Genomic DNA, 17,784 nt, shown 5'->3' on the forward strand with positions numbered 1-17,784 from the left:
CAGATAATATCTGTTGCCAGACCTTTGTTGTGGTGACTGGTGATACACCAGTTCCGCTTCATTCCACGAGTTTTTTTTTTTTTTCTTTCCTCTCTATTATCCCTATTGCTCACTGTACACGGCGGCGGTGCCCCTAAATCTGTACACAGCCATCTTTGTTGCATCATCCCCCTCCAAAATTGAATACAATGTCATCGTCCGTTCATTTCAAATTCAAGTCCCAGAAAGAACCCTCAAGGGTCACCTTCGATGGCACTGGTATTTCGGTCTTTGAGCTCAAAAGAGAGATTATCAGCCAAAGTAGATTGGGCGATGGGAGTGACTTTGAGCTGTCGATCTACAATGAGGACACCAGGGAGGGTATGTTACTCTATTCCAATATAGTCATTTCCCTCTGATTAACACGACTTCTAACATCCGACAGAATACGATGATGACACCACCATAATCCCTCGATCGACTTCCGTGATCGCCCGCCGCTTGCCCGCAGCGCGCCCTGGTAAGGGCGGTGCCGCTCGTTATGTTTCGGGCAAAATGCCGGTCAACGCTCGCATTGCCCCTCGCAATGAACCCTCGATGAACCGAGTAGCACCCGGAACGGGACAATCCGTGAACAACAACGTCCTCGAACTCAATAATGCCCAGACAGAAGAAGAGAAGATCAATGCCCTGTTCAACCTGCAGGCTAGTCAATGGCAGGAGCAACAACAAGAAATGGCAAAGTAAGAGCATTCTCTCTTGACCCTTAATTATGTTAGAGATATTGATTTATTTTAGCGCAACACCCGTACCGTTTGGTCGTGGCAGAGGGAAACCCGTCAATGTACCCGACCACCCTCCACCTCCGGGGTATCTTTGCTATCGTTGCCGAGAAAAAGGTATGCACCTCTAGCTAAATTGCTCCACCACAGACCGTTAACCTTTGTACGCAGGTCACTGGATCCAAGCATGCCCTACCAATAACGACCCCAAGTTCGATGGCAAATATAGAGTCAAACGATCAACTGGCATACCACGTTCACTTCAAACCAAAGTTGACAAACCAGAATCCCTGGCCCCAGATGGCTCCACTGAAGATTCGAGGAATACAGGCGTCATGGTGAATGCCGACGGCGATTTTGTCATTGCAAAGCCAGACAAGGCAGCCTGGGAATTGTACCAAGAAAAGGCAAAGGCATCGGCGGCAGCTGCAGCTGAAGCAGCAGCTGCCGAGGAGAGTAAAGCATTGCAAGCTCGAGGTCTGGAGTGTCCAATTGACAAGAGGATGTTTTTAGAGCCAACAAAGACACCGTGTTGTCAGAGGACATATTGCAATGATTGTATTTCAAATGCTTTGATTGAAAGTGACTTTGTTTGCCCGGGATGTGCTACCGAGGGCGTCTTACTTGATAACCTCACTCCTGATGATGAATCTGCATCAAAAATTAAGGTATACGAAGCCGAAAAGGCAGAAGCCAAGAAGGAGAAGGAAAAACTTCCCGTGGGTCCGGATGGTACTCCTGTCCCTGAAGTTTCCGAAACCGAATCCAAGGAATCTTCCTCCAACAAAGAGCAGAGTCCGCTCAATCAAGTCCAAGAGACTGCGCCCACACAATCCAAGAAGAGATCTGCCGAGGACGAGCCTACCGGCCGGAATGGGACTGCAACCTCCGAACCGGGTACCGTGTCAAAGAAACAGAAGGCAGATGATGGTCATACCGACATACCAGCTCACGCTAATAACGTCCAAGACGGCACACCTGGTGTTACTCCAGCAAATTTTAATAATCAGGATATGCCATTTAACGCCTTTGGACCAATGCAAGGCATGCCTATGATGCCTTTCTCGGCTCCTGGATTCGGCAATGAAGCTATGGGCTTTATGAATCCCATGGCGATGGCATCTACCAATGGATTTCCTGGTGGCATGGGCCCAGGGTGGAATCCCATGAACATGCCTTTCAATCCCCTCCAAGCTGGAATGTTTGATCAGAGCAATGGCGGCATGCCCAACGGATTTCCTAATATGTTCAATGGAGATCCTTCGATGATGTTCCCCATGCCGCAGAATGGGTTTCAAGGCCCAAGCTCTGGAATGAACAATTTCTCAAATCAGCAGCGGACAGCTTTCAGCACACCATATTCCCGGGAAGAAGATTCACCATATTTCCGCCAGCCTGTGAATCCGCAACGTCATCAAGCTAGAAACCGACGAGTTCGGCCTAGCGATTACAGGGAACTTTGAATAGATAAGTACTCAGGTGCCGGCTATGGGTTTACGGATTTGCATTATGGTTTTCCCAGTACACTGTGTATATGCATATTATTTAGAGCGGGGGGTTTTCTTTCTTTCCTACATATCCTTTTTTTTGTGTCCTCTTGCTCATTCTCTTGTATCATCCTGAGAGGTTTCTTTTTTGCCTCCAGAATGTGTACTACTACGATAGCCACAATAAGAATAATTTAACCCTTATTTCCTACATCTGTAAACACAATTTGGGCAGGGCTTAGGCATTTAGGCATTACTACCAAGTACTCAGATTGGCTATAATGCACCCTTCAATGTTCAATTGATATAAATCTTACCGTTAGGCATTGATACATCCCTTTTAACATGACTTTGATGGCCTTTCTAGATTTGAATAAATAAAAATCATGTATAAGATATGAAAGCAAATTCATGACCATATAATACTAATAATTGAAGAGAAGGTGAAAAAAATATTAAATTCCAAGTCGTAAAGAGTCAGGTGACTTTGGGGAAAAACACCCCCATTCACACCGTCTTTGTTTCCACAACGTCCCCATCCACTACTTCCTGTTCAACATCAGACTGGATTTCTTCTCAAAACGACAAACATCTTCATCGTGTCTTCTCTACTCCCTTCGAATTTCAAATTTCGACCTAGTTCGATATCTTGACCCACACCGTTCATCAAATCCATCCCAGAACAATTATCTGAAAGATCGACTATCATGGCGAAATATATGAATAACCACAGTAGTAATTTCAAACAAATGCAGCATTTCCTCGACCAAGAATCTCAGAGCACCGTTCTCGCTACCTGCTACAGTGTTGAGCCGTCGACCTCCAAGGTCCACGGCTTCCACTACTGCACTACCCTGGGCGCCGGTAAGTATCTAGTAACTCAAACTCGTATGTTGCTCGAGATCTAATCTTTTAAATTTAGGGGTACAGTGGTATCCCTGAGGTCCCTTCGGGGACTAAATCGTCTCTCTTAAGTCCTCCCCACGACATACTCGATTCCCGCGCGGAACGAACCTGGCCAGGAAACAACTGGCCAGAGTACAAGGGGGAGGCAACGCATAACATCCCGGAAGAGTGTGAGAGCCTCTTCTGTGACAGACTGTCTGCGATATTCCTGGGTGAGAGGGGTTTCGTGGAACAGGAGTCGCTGGGGATGGATGCGTTCCAAAATATCCAGCCAAATCAAATCGGGCAGCATGATCGAATCCAGCGATGGATAGAAGTGTGGGATTACTCCGGCGATGCTATCTACCGCGGATTTGTAGCTGAACACAATAAGGAGCGGACCTTGTTCGTCTTCTTTGAGGACCGTGCACTTGAACACGGCCTCAAGTCAGGGTATGTACACCCTTCCCCTATGTTTCCTTGAACAAGTCAAGGCTTTCCCCTTTCGCTTAATGACAGCCCTCCATACGTGTTTGATTTATCCACTGACCTTCGTCTTACTTTCAGCTTGATCGCTCTATTTGAACTTGCCGACATTGCTACATTTGGGTGCTCGCAAATAGTCGCCTGTGTCAGTCGCTCCCAGCGCACAGATGAAATGGAGCTTGTTCGAAGCCTAGGATGGTGTGGATTCAGCCTCACCACCTTGGCACCCTGGGTTTCATGTAGCGACCAAGGACCCTGCCTTAGTAATAGATGGCTTTTCTTGGTTGCTGAAATCTAGTGATAACACCATCGCATGATTTTGATTTATTTTTGGATTGAAGTTATGAATCTTGTTTATGCTTTTGATGCTTGATATATTGCGCAATGTTTTCGAGTATTGAGTACTTATAATCTATTTTTCATGCGTGTTATGCTCTAATGAAAATGTCAATTTCCCCCGGCTTCGGAAAAAAAAAAGCCGTGGATAAGATAAGAGATAAGAGGTGTATAGCACATGTATGACCTCACCTTTACCTTCACCTATATATCCTTTCTAACCTTCAAGGTCCTTTCAAGGTCCTTTCAGAGCCTTTTTTTTATTATAAATATATCTCAGAATGTCCAAGGAGCGCGTAAGATCTCTCCAGGTCCCTAAATTCCTCCTCCCCTCCGTGTTTCCTAAACACAGTGCGGGGCTTTCTCCAACGGACCGCAGACCCCAAAACACGACTGAGAAGTATCTTGACGGCCATGTCTCCTATCTGCGCTGTGCAGGCTGTGCCTCACATCTTTGCTGGACTTCCCAAATTATCAGCAAAGGGTTTACAGGTCGCCATGGACGTGCCTATCTTGTGTCGGCAGAGCCGGTAGCCACTGCCGTGTCGGTCAGCGCGTCGTCTTCGCCTACAGCGTCCCTGCCCAATACGGTATTGCAGCGTCCAGTTCCTCGCCAACTTGTTACAGGGGCACACACAGTCAGCGATGTTAGCTGCAAATTCTGCGACAGTGTCCTGGGCTGGAAGTATGTTGCAGCCGAAGAAGAATCACAACGGTACAAGGTTGGCAAGTTCATTCTGGAAACGAAGAAAATCGCTACCTCTTCGTGCTGGGAATCTCCACCTGGCGTGGAACAGACTATGCAAGCCGGTCACCAATATGCAATTGGGTCTGGCCCAGCAGATACAGAGTTTGACAGCCAGGATGAAGATGAGTGTGAGGACCTTTTCGCCGGAATCTGGAGCCCTGGACTTGCTGCGCGTCGAAGAAACCGTGAGATTAAACGTCGACCCGCGATGTGGGGAATCTCATAACCTTTAGGAAATCCTGGGGATGGACCTTGTGGGATGAGGTCAATGCATAATGTGACATGATACCCTTTTTAACGAGCTCGTTGTCTTGCCCTTCCCCCCCTTTTCTATTGCATACGAATCTAGTATAATACCAGTCAACAAGGTTACGAGATTTATGAATTTCTTTTTGGGAAAGTCCGTCATTTCGCACGGGATCCGATTCATTGAATTCATTAACACCCTGGTAATTTAGATGGGTTCTAGGGGAAAAGAGAAAATTCCGATTCTTTCGGACACAAGACCACTTCACGAGGAAGTATCGTCAACACGAGACCGCTTGGAGCCATTCTCTGCGGGTTCTTCGGCTGGTCTTTTCGAGGCAGTTTCGGCTTGCTGAGTTGGCTGCTTCGCAGGCTTACGCTTGACAAAGGCAGATAGATCAGTTGCTCCCTTGCTAGCTGCTTCAAGCTGAGCTTTTTGGTCTGTCGCGGACTGACCAATAATCTGACCCAGAACTCCCTTTAACATAGCTTCGTCGGATTGGTCGTTTTGCTCTATCGAGACAGGTGGTCGGCGCAGATCAACAAGCTGATTTAGTTTATTATTAACCAATTCAAGTAATAGATATAAAGAAAAGACAAGAGAGAAATACTTACTCTTTGCTCCATCTCGGTGATGATCTCCTTGACATTGGCGATCTTGCGCTTTGCCGCAGTTGCCTTGTCTTCATTTTCATCTTGTTCGGCCTCGAGTCTTTTTTGCTCTTGAGCCATTCGCACCTTGCAGCTCGCGATGGCATGTTCCATTTGGGTAGCGGCTTCTTTCCTCATCTCTTCATCAACCTTGGGTTTTTCGCCATTCTCCTCATCGCCTTGTTGGACTGATGCAAATTCTAGGGCGAGGGAGAGCTTGTAATGGCATTCAGCGACAGAGGGATCTTCTAGAGGATATAGCAAGTTTCTCAATTCAAGAACAGTCCTCAAGTCAGTAACTGCTTCACTGAATCTCTCTGCTTCCAGCGAGATTTCAGCTTGAAGATCGTGTGTGTCTGCGATTCTTTCCCTGATGTGCTTTATGTCCGAGGATACCACAGTCGATTTTCCTTTGCCCCCGTCGTTTTCCTCTACAGCACTCAGCTTCTTGAGGTACAGAACACGGGCAAGATCAAGGACCTCAAAGGCATTGGCAAAATCGTCGTCTTCTTCATCGTCCTCGGCTTGCTCGGCAGTTTCATCATCTTCATCCTCGGAGTCGACAAAGTTCTCGTCTCCCGTAAACTGGAAGAATGGCTTGGATTCTGTGAGCTCTAGCTTTTTGTCTGCGCGCTTGGTGGAGGACGACTTTTCCATCGAATTGGCGATTGTGTCTTGAACAACTGATTCACTGGTGAATTTCGACTCAGCGGAAGATGTATTTGTTGAAGATGCAGTTCCAGATTGCGGCTGCTCGCCGGCTACCTTGGAGCCAAGGACATCACTTTTACTCACAGCCACGTTGTACAATGACTTTCCGTAGGCATAGAGTAAATCCGCATTCTCGGGGGACAATTCGCCGTTGAGTTCAGCCTGAAGCTCGGTAGCTTGGGAGTATAGCTCGGAGGCAGAGTCGTGATCTTTGGTCGCATCTTTTGCAGCAGCACGTGCGATCAAATCATCGAGTTTGGTTCGTTTCTCTTGCTCCGAAATGGGAGATTGAACGTCTTGTGTATCAGCCATGAATGCGATTTACTAAAGAGTAGTGAAAGAAGAAACAAAAGAATTTAATAGCCTTAAGAATAGGACTAAAGCAAGAGAGTCGAGTGAAGTGGGAAAAAGAAAAGAGAGAGGAAGAGATTGGAAGAAGCTTTAGCTCCGGCGCGCGTGTCACGCGTCGGTTTAATTGAATTCTCTCTCTTCCTCTCCTCTCTTCTCTACCTATTCACTTGGACCTTTTACTAGAGCCTTTTCTATTCCGAACTGATTTTTGTTTGAGATTCTGAACCGATACCTACTTTATAGGACCTTGTCACGGTTTTTAAAGTCTGGAAACCTCGAGATGGACGCCTCAACACCGCGACATTCTGATCGCTTCAGAACGGCGACTGAGGATCCTATTCCTTCATCCTCACCTGCATTTGGGACACCAGCGCGCCCATTTCGAATACCCAAGGGAAATGCGCCTCCCCCCAAAACTTCAATTTTACCAATCTTACTCCCTCCATCAACCCTACGCCCAGTTGCCTTTCGAACATTCACCCGCAAACATAATCTCACAATCTCATCATCCGCGCTTCAAATACTAGCAGTGTTTGTGGGCAAGAATTGTGGTTCAGGATGGCGCGAGGAAGGCCTAGCAGAGCGAGTCCTGGACGAGGTTGCCAAGATATGGAAAAGAGCCGGCGGAGGAGTGATTGTCGAGGAAGGGAAAGGAGCATCCCTAAAGACAATACTGCAGACTCTAGAAGGCAGTATGAGTGGTGGAAGGGTGGTTGTTGGGAAAATGACTACCAAAGATGGCTCCTTCAAGGCATCCACACTGGGTGTAGATGATGGGCGGGTTGAAACAGCTAGTGATACCTCAAAACAAGGGGCCGCTGAGGAAGACGATACCCAGTTATCATTTCATCCAAGACATTGGCTCAAAGTGGTCGACGCCTTTGATCTTCCGCGCTTGACGTATAACGTCGACAAGAAATACTTCGAAGCCATGAAGCCAAAGCCATCCTTGTTTCCATCACCGTCTCACAAAACTGCACTATTCCGAGATCGATACAATCTTGTGTATCAGCGATTGCTCCGCAATGAATCTTTTCAGAGCTCATTGGGCGTTGCTAGTATTCCTTCATTGCAACGTTCATCGTCCAATCTTGCCCACCGACAATCCTATAAACTGACGCCAATCGCAAATTTGCTGGGTAGAAGTGGAACCTCACATCTACTACTGGGGTTGCTTGCAATCTCTCCTACTGGAGATTTGTCACTGGTGGACTTGACTGGAAGTGTAGCATTGGACTTGAGCCATGCCCGAATGATACCCGAAGACAGCGCGTGGTTTGCGCCAGGAATGATTGTGCTTGTTGATGGTGTCTACGAAGAGGAAGAGATGGTAAAAGGTGCTACGTTGGGAGGGAACACAGGAGTTGGGGGGGCAATCGGAGGTCAATTTGTCGGCATATCAGTCTGCGGACCTCCCTGTGAGCGGCGTGATATCTCGCTAGGAACAGGCAGTCGCCACGGCAGCGGACAACTGAGTTCTAGTGGTGGATTTGGGTGGGTTGATTTCCTCGGATTGGGAAGTGAACGTGCCCAGGGCGCACGGATGAGAAAAATCCAGGAAAAATGCCTACGAGGAGACCAGGAAGTACCAGAAAAGGCCAGGCTCAAAGTCGCTATCATGAGTGAAGTCAATCTAGACAACATGAAGACACTGGACGCTTTGAAGAAGGTATTCAGTACCTACAATGATCTGTCTCTTCCTGAACGCCCACAGGCCTTTATCCTGATCGGCAATTTTGCGCAGAAAGCTATCATCAGTGGAGGTGGCCGAGCTGGGTGTATCGAATACAAGGAATACATCGACTCATTGGCGCTAGTTTTATCCGATTTCCCAGCGTTACTACAACACTCGACCTTCGTCTTTGTGCCAGGTGATAATGACCCCTGGGCATCAGCATTCTCTGCTGGTGCAGCCTCAATAATACCACGACAACCCGTTCCAGAATTGTTCACCTCCCGAGTCAAACGTGCATTTGCAACAGCAAACTCGGAGTTGAATCGGTCACAAAACCCCGAACCCGCGGGTGATGCAATCTGGACCTCAAATCCGGCACGTCTTTCATGGTTCGGGCCAGTGCATGACATCGCCATATTCCGAGATGATATGTCGGGAAGACTGAGACGGAGCGCTGTCAACACCACCCTCGACAACGAATCAGATGTTCCAATGCATGAAACTTCGAGCAGTGCTGATGGTGATGCGGTCTTTGCTATGGGTGAAAGCCAGATCGAAGACATGGGCCAGCAACAGGGCACCAAGGCTGCAACCGCCTCGTCTGGGGCGTCAATGGCCCGTAGACTTGTTAAGACCATTTTGGACCAAGGAACACTCTCCCCATTTCCGTTACCATTGCGGCCCGTCTTGTGGGACCATGCCTCGGCCATACAGTTGTACCCGCTACCCACCGCATTGGTACTTGCAGACCCCGAGGTTGCACCGTTTTGCATGACTTATGAGGGCTGTCATGTCATGAACCCTGGGCGCTTGCTACCGGAAGGTGGTACTCCCATGGCCAGATGGGTCGAGTATGATGTGTTACGCAACCGGGGGAAGATCAGGGAAGAGCGTTGTTAACCTTCTAGGAATGATTTAATTAAATTTCACGCATCATGAACAGAAATACATTTAGATGCTATGTCATATTCGGGAGTTTGAGACCTAGGAATACAGCGTGAAGAGAACATTGTAGTTGCTCTTGCATTAAAACGGAAAAGGCTCAAAAAAAGGTGGTGAACTACATGGAAGCCCTGGATGGGGATTACCACGATGCTTAGTCAATGGTGATGACATCGGTATTTCCCCTAACTTGTGGAGCGGTAGATGTCGAGCCTTGAATGTGCAGTTGTTTCGGGATTAGCTCGGGTTTGGCTTCCACTTCTCTGTCAAGTTGAAGATGGGGAGCATTAAGGCACTCGTGCAGCTGGAGTATGAGGTTTCCAACCTTGTTGATACTCGCTACCGCTCCGTCCCCAAGACCATTCCAACCATCGCCTTTCGACTGGTAAATTTTCTCTTGTATAAAAGCTGCGATCTGGCCACGACCAGACTGATCCATTCCGTTGGCGTCCCTTAACATCCAGACCAAGTGGTCCTGGTGCATCACAGCACTCAAGTGGAAACGAGACCTCAGTCGAGGATAGTGAATCATGTATACAGTCGGTTTGCGCGCGATGATTTGCACAATTGACAGATCTGTCTGATTCGACTGAGGAGTGATCTGATCTAATGACCGCAGCAGAGGAAGCGTGGTAGCCAAGAGTTGTAGGGTTGATTCAACACCGGCGTCAGCGAACCGCTGGTTCAAAGCCACACTGAGTGGCTCTTGAATCCGGCGATGAGGGCTGGAGCTTTCGAATTTGATGCCCAGTTTCAGTTGGAAAAGAGGCTTAGTCTTCGAAATAGCATCTGCAACGTCCACGTAGTCAGACAGAGAAGGCCCTTCGGCGCTGATGTCAAAGAAAGCAGAAAATTTGTTTTCGGGCCCGTAGGCAAAATCAATTCGCTTTAAGGACAAAGATCGTGGTTCCATTCCCTTTCGTATAAGGGACTGGAGAATAGAGAGAACACACTCAAGTCGCTGCAAGAGTTCAAAGAGACAAGCGATGATAGAATGTCCAGCTGGCACAAGCAAACGAAGCGCGAAGCCAGCACCCTTGTCTTCAATGATCAACGAAGGATCCATCTTTGAGACGAGTGGGACCAAAGATTTGATGCGGGTTTTCAAAGTGCCGTGAGCCATCATTATGACAGAGTGGCTCTGGTTGTCAATTCCATGGAAAGCCAACCGGATCATTTCTTTGAATTGCGACTGCTTCTTTACCCCGAAGGGCAAGGTCACCCGGAACGCAGATGGAAGCGTGGACGAGCTGTAGTTGAAGATAAGATCCGGGACTGTGAGATCTGCTTCTAACTGCAACTCTTTCAACGACGGCCAGAAATGCATGGTTGGCAAGTCTGCCAAATAACGCGCATTGGCATGGATCGCCAGTATTCCAGTGAGACCATGGACCAGCTCGGCGCACGTTGTGTAGTTAAGTCGTCTCTGCGAAGGAACGAGAGTTTCACTGACCACATGGGCCCGCGGAACACTCATGCTATGATCGCCAATGCTATAAAATGGACCCGTTTTCGCTGCCTCGGTTGGCCGAAGTTGAACAACCCACCAGCGGTCACCATCCATGCTACTGGTCGCTGCAGCGACCCAGTGCCGATTCCAAAGGCGATGGGTGAAGAAGGCAGTCCGCATTACACCTGGAGGGAACAGCTTGCGGGGATCAAGCCCCAACACTCTTTGGTTCACAGGTTCGAGACCGAGTGCCTTTGTGCCGGAGTCAATCTCATCCACCGCAGTGATACATCGCAGTCGAGTGACACGAGATAATATCTCTTCTATCGATGATTTATAGAACGCCCGGTCACCATCGAGACGTTCTAGCATGTGTGGTGTCCCACATAGGGTAATGAACCCTGACATAGGTTCGATGGAAACTCGAAGAGAACGTGACGCTGTGAGTTGCACATCAAGGCGACAATCTCCAGGTTCTGTTGGCGATAGTTGGCCCTGTAATGAAAGAGTATGATTGGAGAAAAGGATATGCTTTTTGAGAGTGTTAAATGCGGCAGAGAGAAGGTGTGACGTGTGTAATGCGATGACGCTTCTCAAAATAAGTTCCATAGATAGATCATCTGAGTTGAACCTGATGGCATCGCTGCTGACCTGCTGGCCATCACGCATCCATCGGAAGCCGAGGTGAGATATCCCAGGCTTCGGGTCGCTAGAACTACCACCGTGCTGACCGCTCTTGACTCCGATTTCGAGCCAGCTCTTCGGTCCCGATCTCTGAGGCCAATACTGAACGACAAGTGTTCGATGTAGAAGTTCGATACGCAATGCATCTGCCCAGAGGCCCCGTGAAAGATCCACAGCTTGCCTGCAAAGAATGTTGATTTTGTTCGTAAGAACGAGACCGTGGAGAAATTGGAAACATCCCATCAAACCATCATCACGTAACAAATCGTTAATCTTGCCATCAAGTTCATTGAATATTCGACCTTTTGGGATAGGTGATGATGGCGAGAAAAGAAATCGAATGTCGACGAAGAAAAATTGTGATTCCTTTGATTCTTCCGCGACTGAGAGATCAAGTTCAAATTCACCAGAAATTGTGAATGTTACCCGGCCATCATGGACTCGATAATTGCGTAGTGGGGGCGGCACCGAATCGTGTAATGCCAGCCGCACGCTGATGATTCGGTTGAGTTTAAGTAGCTTTTTGAGTGTTGCCCGTGCTGTCAGTGGCTTAGGAGGTTTGTAACCGAGCTGGTAAAAATATGTTAAGAGTGTTACAAGTAGCAAAAATTCATTGGGGAAACTCACATCTGGCAATGAGGCCACTCGTCCCTTTGATAATACCTCCACGGCTGTTTTTAAATCCGGGTTGGCGACCTGTGCTCGAACAAGATCTCGTTTCACTTCACCGACATACTGGAGGGCTGCGTCATATGATTGGTGTCGTGTGCGAATGAACCCTTGGATATCAATGAGTCTACTAACATCTGCAGCTTGTCGACTCCATTGAGAGAGGACTAGGAGTTTGATGAACTCGGCTCTCTTGGCATGAGCGAAATCCAAGAGTCGCAACTTCTTATGCACATTCTCCGAAGACTGATTACCGGCTGGTTTTCCGTTAATAGGCATCGAACCACCCGAGGCCGGCACTTGTATCGTAGCCAATTCTGTGATCAACTCCGAGAGTTCATTCCAACATTCCTGTACTGAGCGATTGACCAAGGTCCCGAACGGAAAGAATCCTTGTGTAATATGTGGCAGTTTAAAGGGCGCCGTCGGCATGATTTCCACTGCCTTATCTGCGAGCGTTCTTGAGTGTTGATTCGAAGCAGTCCCGCTCGATGCGCCATTGACATAAACTGATCCATTCATGCCGGAGAGGTGAACAGATTTATCGGAATTATTAAAGACATTAGGCGCACCATTCCTAGCCTCATTAAGGCCTGGCCGCCCGACAGATCCCTCGACATTGACATTGTCCATGACGACACCGGGCATTTCTGGAAGCACGGCCGAGCTGTTTTGTGACCGTCCGTCGAAGCGATCCCCTCCTCGGCCCTCTGTACGGCGCAGAATAAGCGACGCAACAAAGGCACTGTTCCGGGCTCGATCCAGTCGGCGCTGGGGAAGGAAGGGAAGCCGAAATCAAAGGTAAGGCCACAGGTAGGTCCTCAATCCGATGCCATGCGTTTCACGGGCCGTGCAAACAGAAGGCCACGCTCATAATCGGAGGGATCTTGGCGCACGGCTTGGGGTTCAAATCGGCCTCTCACGGTTGGTCGAGGCTCGGGAGAGGATGGCAACGGATCGGGATCGGAATCAGTGAAAATGCCCCGGATCGCACAGGTGCCAACTTCGATCTGTCTAGAAACTAGGTGTGACAAGATATGCGATCGCGGATCTAGATATTTCAAGGATGATAGCAGGGTTGTCGCAATGCGAGGAACGCAGCAAAACAATCTGGCACGAAACGAAGGACAGAGTAACTGTCAAAGTAACTGATTGAGGTGGATTTAAAGTTTCATATAGAGTCTGGAAAAGAAGCAGCTGGGAAAGTAAATGAGTGCCCAGAAGAAGACTGGGGGTCAACAATATCTCAAGCCCAAGATGATTTGATCAAAGCGCGATGCGCATGCATTTACCCTACCGCCTTATGTTGGATGCCTTGATGCCTGGCATTGTGATGTAATATATGGAGTATAACAATACGGTATTGGCAGTTAAATATGTATTATTGGAAGTACCACTACAACCAATACAGTACAATTTAACGCTGGCCCTGAGGTTCTTAGTGACTTCTTGGTACCTATACCTTGTAAGAGACCTTCACCTAACAAAGTCAACTTTAAACACCCTCGTATAACCTCACCTCTTTGATACCATTTATCCAACACCATCTAGGCATCGTTTACCCAGCTATTAAACGTACATACTTTATTACCCTGAAATACCGTATTCCTCTTTCATTCATTTCTGGCAATGAACTTGGCTTTCCCTTGCAATGAGTATACAAGAGAATGTTGAGTCTCTTCCTCAATATCCTGGTGATGACACCCGACCAACAAGCAAGAGGGAGCTCGCTGGCTGGTATTGCTATGGCTGGGCTGCCGAGGTTTTTGTAGTATGTGCAATGGGTATGTGTGACTTCTACTTGAATCTTTTAGACATTATCTGATCTGAGAAAGGTTCATTTCTTCCGATAACGCTTGAGCAGATGGCTCGGGATCGGGGTGTTCTGCTATCTGACAAAACCACACCATGTAGCGCAAGTTGGAGCCCCTCGCTGCCATCAGGGTCGGATGCACCGATATATCTTCCTCAGGTGTCAGATGGCGGTCAGTGTATCATCTACTTCCTCGGCACTGAAATCAACACTGCAAGTTTTGCTCTGTATACTTTTTCATTGAGCGTCTTGGTTCAGGCAATCCTGATAATTTCAATGTCAGGAGCCGCTGACCATGGAACCTATCGCAAGAAACTCTTGCTGGTTTTCGCTTTCATTGGTTCAATTGCGACTATGTTGTTTTTGTTTGTGGTCCCCAAAGTTTACCTCCTAGGTGCATTGCTTGCGGTCATTTCAAATACTTGCTTTGGTGCATCTTTTGTCCTTTTGAATTCGTTTCTGCCGGTTCTCGTCCGCCATCACCCATCGCTCAAGGAAAGGGAAGAGGCGATATCTTCAGGCGGTGATGTGATGAGCCCCAATGGCGGCCCGTTGTTTTCTTCCGGAGATATTGACCGAACGAATGTGGATTACTCAACGCCGCTACTCGGATCTAACAGGGAAACCACAAAAGCATCTGCTGCCTCTGTCACTTCCCTCGAGCTTAGGCTTTCCACCAGCATCTCATCCAACGGCATTGGTATAGGCTATATCGGTGCAGTGATTCTACAGGTGTTTTCTATCTTAGTTGTTGTGGTCGTGCGTCCACCAACATTCTCATTACGCCTTGTGCTCTTCCTGATTGGGCTATGGTGGTTTGTTTTCACTATCCCGGCAGCCTTGTGGCTGCGCACTCGACCTGGTCCGCCTTTGCTAGACAGTGACGGCAAACCACTCCATTCATGGATCGGATACATGGTGTATGCCTGGAAATCTCTTGGAAAAACCGTGATGCGGGCACGGCAGCTGAAAGATATCATGATCTTCCTTGCTGCCTGGTTCCTTCTTAGTGATGGAATTGCCACTGTCAGTGGCACTGCTGTACTGTTTGCAAAAACGCAACTGAACATGAAGCCAGCTGCCCTGGGACTGATCAATGTGATCGTCATGCTTTCAGGGGTATTCGGTGCGTTCTCTTGGAGCTATGTATCAAATTTCTTCAACCTACAAGCCTCGCAGACAATCATTGCGTGTATCCTCTTGTTTGAGCTCATTCCACTGTATGGTCTTCTTGGGTTTATCCCGGCTGTGCAACGCGTGGGTCTTGGTCTTCATCAACCTTGGGAAATGTATCCTTTGGGGGCGGTTTATGGCCTTGTCATGGGTGGACTGTCATCATACTGTCGAAGTTTCTTCGGGCAACTTATCCCCCCAGGATATGAAGCGGCTTTTTACGCGCTTTATGCAATCACCGATAAAGGGTCTAGCATTTTTGGTCCAGCCATTGTTGGTGCCATTACAGATCGTTATGGTGAGATTCGACCAGCGTTTGTGTTCTTGGCAGTTTTGATTATTGTGCCACTACCACTTATGCTTTTAGTGGATGTTGATCGTGGGAAACGAGATGCCTTGGCATTGGGAGCTGAATTGGATAGCATACAAGGATCTGAATATGGGACCATATATGACGATCAAACACACCCGATTGAAGAGTAATGTGTATGATATGTCAAGTTGTGAATTTCTTTTTGTTTTCTTTTCTTTTCTTTTTTTTTTTTTGCTTTTGATATATTGGTGATCTACAGAAAATAAAATAAAAATTTAATAGATGTTTTGATACGATAAAGGCCACTTGTCAACAATAAATATCAAGGGCATGTGTCCGTTCCTATTATAGCCTTTTTATACTTATATTATTATTAGGGATTAAGTGCCTAGTACTCCAATTTCCTCATAAATTGACATGGTAGTGGAGGTACCAGGTACCTAAAATTCCGCCCTTGCAGTACTGCATAGCCCAGTCATAAAGCTCCACCTTTAGTGAACAAGCTGTCCTCAAGTTCATTCTTCCCCCCCATAAAACCTTCCCTCTTTCTTTTAAGCTTGTCTTTACTCCATTCTTCTAACCTTAGCATTTTGGGCTTTTGTTTGAATTATCTACAATTATGAGGTCTTTCGCCCCCTTAGTATTGAGTATCCTTGGAGCTACTGCAGTTCACGCTGCTGAGCCTGAAGTTGTTGAGACTGACGCCAATGTCATCACCTTGACAACCGATACCTTTGATGACTTCGTTAAGGAGCACCCTTTGGTACTTGCTGAGTTCTATGCACCTTGGTGTGGTCACTGCAAGGCCCTTGCCCCCAAATATGAAGAGGCTGCCACAGAGCTGAAGGCCAAGGATATTCCCGTGGTCAAGGTGGATTGCACTGAGGAGGAGGAACTATGCCGAACCTATGAAGTTGATGGCTATCCTACTCTGAAGGTCTTCCGTGGCCCCGATTCACACAAGCCTTACGCTGGTGCCCGCAAGTCCGACGCGTAAGTTATCCCGGATTCCTAGATTCTGTGCTTGGAAATTAACGTGTTCTTTTCAATAGAATTGTTTCATACATGACCAAGCAGTCCATGCCCGCTGTCTCAAATGTGAACGCGGAGAATCTGGAGGAATTCAAGGCCTTGGACAAGATTGTGATTATCGGATACGTGGCCTCTGATGACAAGGCCGCCAACAAGAGCTTCACTTCGTTCGCTGAATCCCAGCGTGACAACTTCCTCTTCGCTGCCTCCAACGACGCTGCTCTTGCTAAGGCCGAGGGCGCGAAGCAGCCTTCCATTGTTCTCTACAAGGACTTTGATGAGAAGAAGGCTGTGTACGACGGAAAGCTGGAGGATGAGGCAATCCTCGAATGGGTCAAGACCGCTAGCACTCCTCTTGTTGGCGAGCTTGGTCCCGAGACTTACTCAAAGTACATGGCGGTATGTTTTAGCTTCTTCTGTCCCGTATCCGAGCAAGAAAAGAAACTGACTTTCTTCACTATAGGCTGGTATTCCCCTGGCTTACATCTTCGCCGAGACTCCCGAGGAGCGTGAGCAGTTCGCTGCTGATTTCCGTCCCATTGCCGAGACCCACCGTGGAGCTATCAACATTGTTACCCTCGATGCTAAGCTCTTCGGTGCTCACGCAGGCAACCTCAACCTTGAGCCCGAGAAGTTCCCTGCTTTCGCTATCCAGGACACCACCAAGAACGCCAAGTACCCTTATGACCAGAACAAGAAGGTTGATGCCAAGGATGTCGGCCAGTTCATCAAGGATGTCCTCGACGGCAAGGTTGACCCTAGCCTCAAGTCCGAGCCTATTCCCGAGACCCAGGAGGGACCTGTTACCGTTATTGTTGGCCGCAACTACCAGGAGGTCGTTATTGACAACGAGAAGGATGTCCTGGTCGAGTTTTACGCTCCCTGGTGCGGACACTGCAAGGCGTAAGTCTCCTACGATCTGTCTTCTTTCCTCCCGCATCTCTAATTTGTTCTCACTAGTCTTGCTCCCAAGTACGACGAGCTTGCCGCCCTGTACGCCGATGTTCCCGAGCTGAATGAGAAGGTCACTGTCGCCAAGGTTGACGCCACTGCTAACGATGTGCCCGATTCCATCACCGGTTTCCCCACTATTAAGCTCTACCCCGCTGGTGCTAAGGACTCCCCTATTGAGTACTCTGGTACCCGTACCGTTGAGGACCTGGTCTCCTTCATCAAGGAGAACGGCAAGTATCAGGTGGATGGCCTGGCCGATGGCGCTAAGAAGCCCGAGGAGCGTGCGGAGGTCACCGCTGCCCCCAAGGCCACTGAGTCTCCCGCATCCGATGAGAAGGATGTTCACGACGAGCTCTAAGCGTTTACTCGCTTTTTGAATGTGTAACTCAATATGTATTCTTTGAATTCGAACTATAT

General features: G+C 48.1%; 7 protein-coding genes across 7 annotated transcripts; 5 read left to right on the forward strand and 2 right to left on the reverse strand.

Annotated features, from left to right (window-relative positions):
- Positions 1–188: 188 nt before the first annotated feature.
- PGRI_009770 (cleavage polyadenylation factor subunit MPE1) lies at positions 189–2,224 on the forward strand (the record flags this gene model as incomplete). Its single annotated transcript, XM_040788690.1, has 4 exons — positions 189–360; positions 425–722; positions 778–878; positions 933–2,224. The coding sequence occupies 4 exons, from the start codon at positions 189–191 to the stop codon at positions 2,222–2,224; spliced, it is 1,863 nt and encodes a 620-aa protein (XP_040652462.1).
- A 773-nt stretch (positions 2,225–2,997) lies between these two features.
- Positions 2,998–4,929, forward strand: PGRI_009780 (Yippee-like protein; the record flags this gene model as incomplete). The annotated part of the gene is made up of 3 exons (XM_040788691.1): positions 2,998–3,123; positions 3,171–3,586; positions 4,236–4,929. 3 exons carry the CDS (start codon positions 2,998–3,000, stop codon positions 4,927–4,929), a joined length of 1,236 nt encoding a protein of 411 aa, XP_040652463.1.
- Positions 4,930–5,214: 285 nt separating this feature from the next.
- On the reverse strand, positions 5,215–6,623 carry PGRI_009790 (SHNi-TPR domain-containing protein; the record flags this gene model as incomplete). The annotated part of the gene is made up of 2 exons (XM_040788692.1): positions 5,215–5,496; positions 5,565–6,623. The coding sequence occupies 2 exons, from the start codon at positions 6,621–6,623 to the stop codon at positions 5,215–5,217; spliced, it is 1,341 nt and encodes a 446-aa protein (XP_040652464.1).
- Positions 6,624–6,942: 319 nt separating this feature from the next.
- PGRI_009800 (DNA polymerase epsilon noncatalytic subunit) lies at positions 6,943–9,237 on the forward strand (the record flags this gene model as incomplete). Its single annotated transcript, XM_040788693.1, has 1 exon — positions 6,943–9,237. One exon carries the CDS (start codon positions 6,943–6,945, stop codon positions 9,235–9,237), a length of 2,295 nt encoding a protein of 764 aa, XP_040652465.1.
- A 196-nt stretch (positions 9,238–9,433) lies between these two features.
- Positions 9,434–12,730, reverse strand: PGRI_009810 (mediator of RNA polymerase II transcription subunit 14; the record flags this gene model as incomplete). Its single annotated transcript, XM_040788694.1, has 2 exons — positions 9,434–11,983; positions 12,041–12,730. 2 exons carry the CDS (start codon positions 12,728–12,730, stop codon positions 9,434–9,436), a joined length of 3,240 nt encoding a protein of 1,079 aa, XP_040652466.1.
- A 1,441-nt stretch (positions 12,731–14,171) lies between these two features.
- atg22-1 (putative autophagy protein Atg22) lies at positions 14,172–15,551 on the forward strand (the record flags this gene model as incomplete). The annotated part of the gene is made up of 1 exon (XM_040788695.1): positions 14,172–15,551. The coding sequence occupies one exon, from the start codon at positions 14,172–14,174 to the stop codon at positions 15,549–15,551; it is 1,380 nt and encodes a 459-aa protein (XP_040652467.1).
- Positions 15,552–16,000: 449 nt separating this feature from the next.
- On the forward strand, positions 16,001–17,725 carry pdiA (protein disulfide isomerase PDI1; the record flags this gene model as incomplete). Its single annotated transcript, XM_040788696.1, has 4 exons — positions 16,001–16,374; positions 16,434–16,812; positions 16,877–17,316; positions 17,374–17,725. The coding sequence occupies 4 exons, from the start codon at positions 16,001–16,003 to the stop codon at positions 17,723–17,725; spliced, it is 1,545 nt and encodes a 514-aa protein (XP_040652468.1).
- Between the last annotated feature and the right edge of the window lie 59 nt (positions 17,726–17,784).

The sequence above is a fragment of the Penicillium griseofulvum genome, assembly GCF_001561935.1.
Source record: "Penicillium griseofulvum strain PG3 chromosome Unknown contig_79, whole genome shotgun sequence".
Taxonomy (NCBI): domain Eukaryota; kingdom Fungi; phylum Ascomycota; class Eurotiomycetes; order Eurotiales; family Aspergillaceae; genus Penicillium; species Penicillium griseofulvum.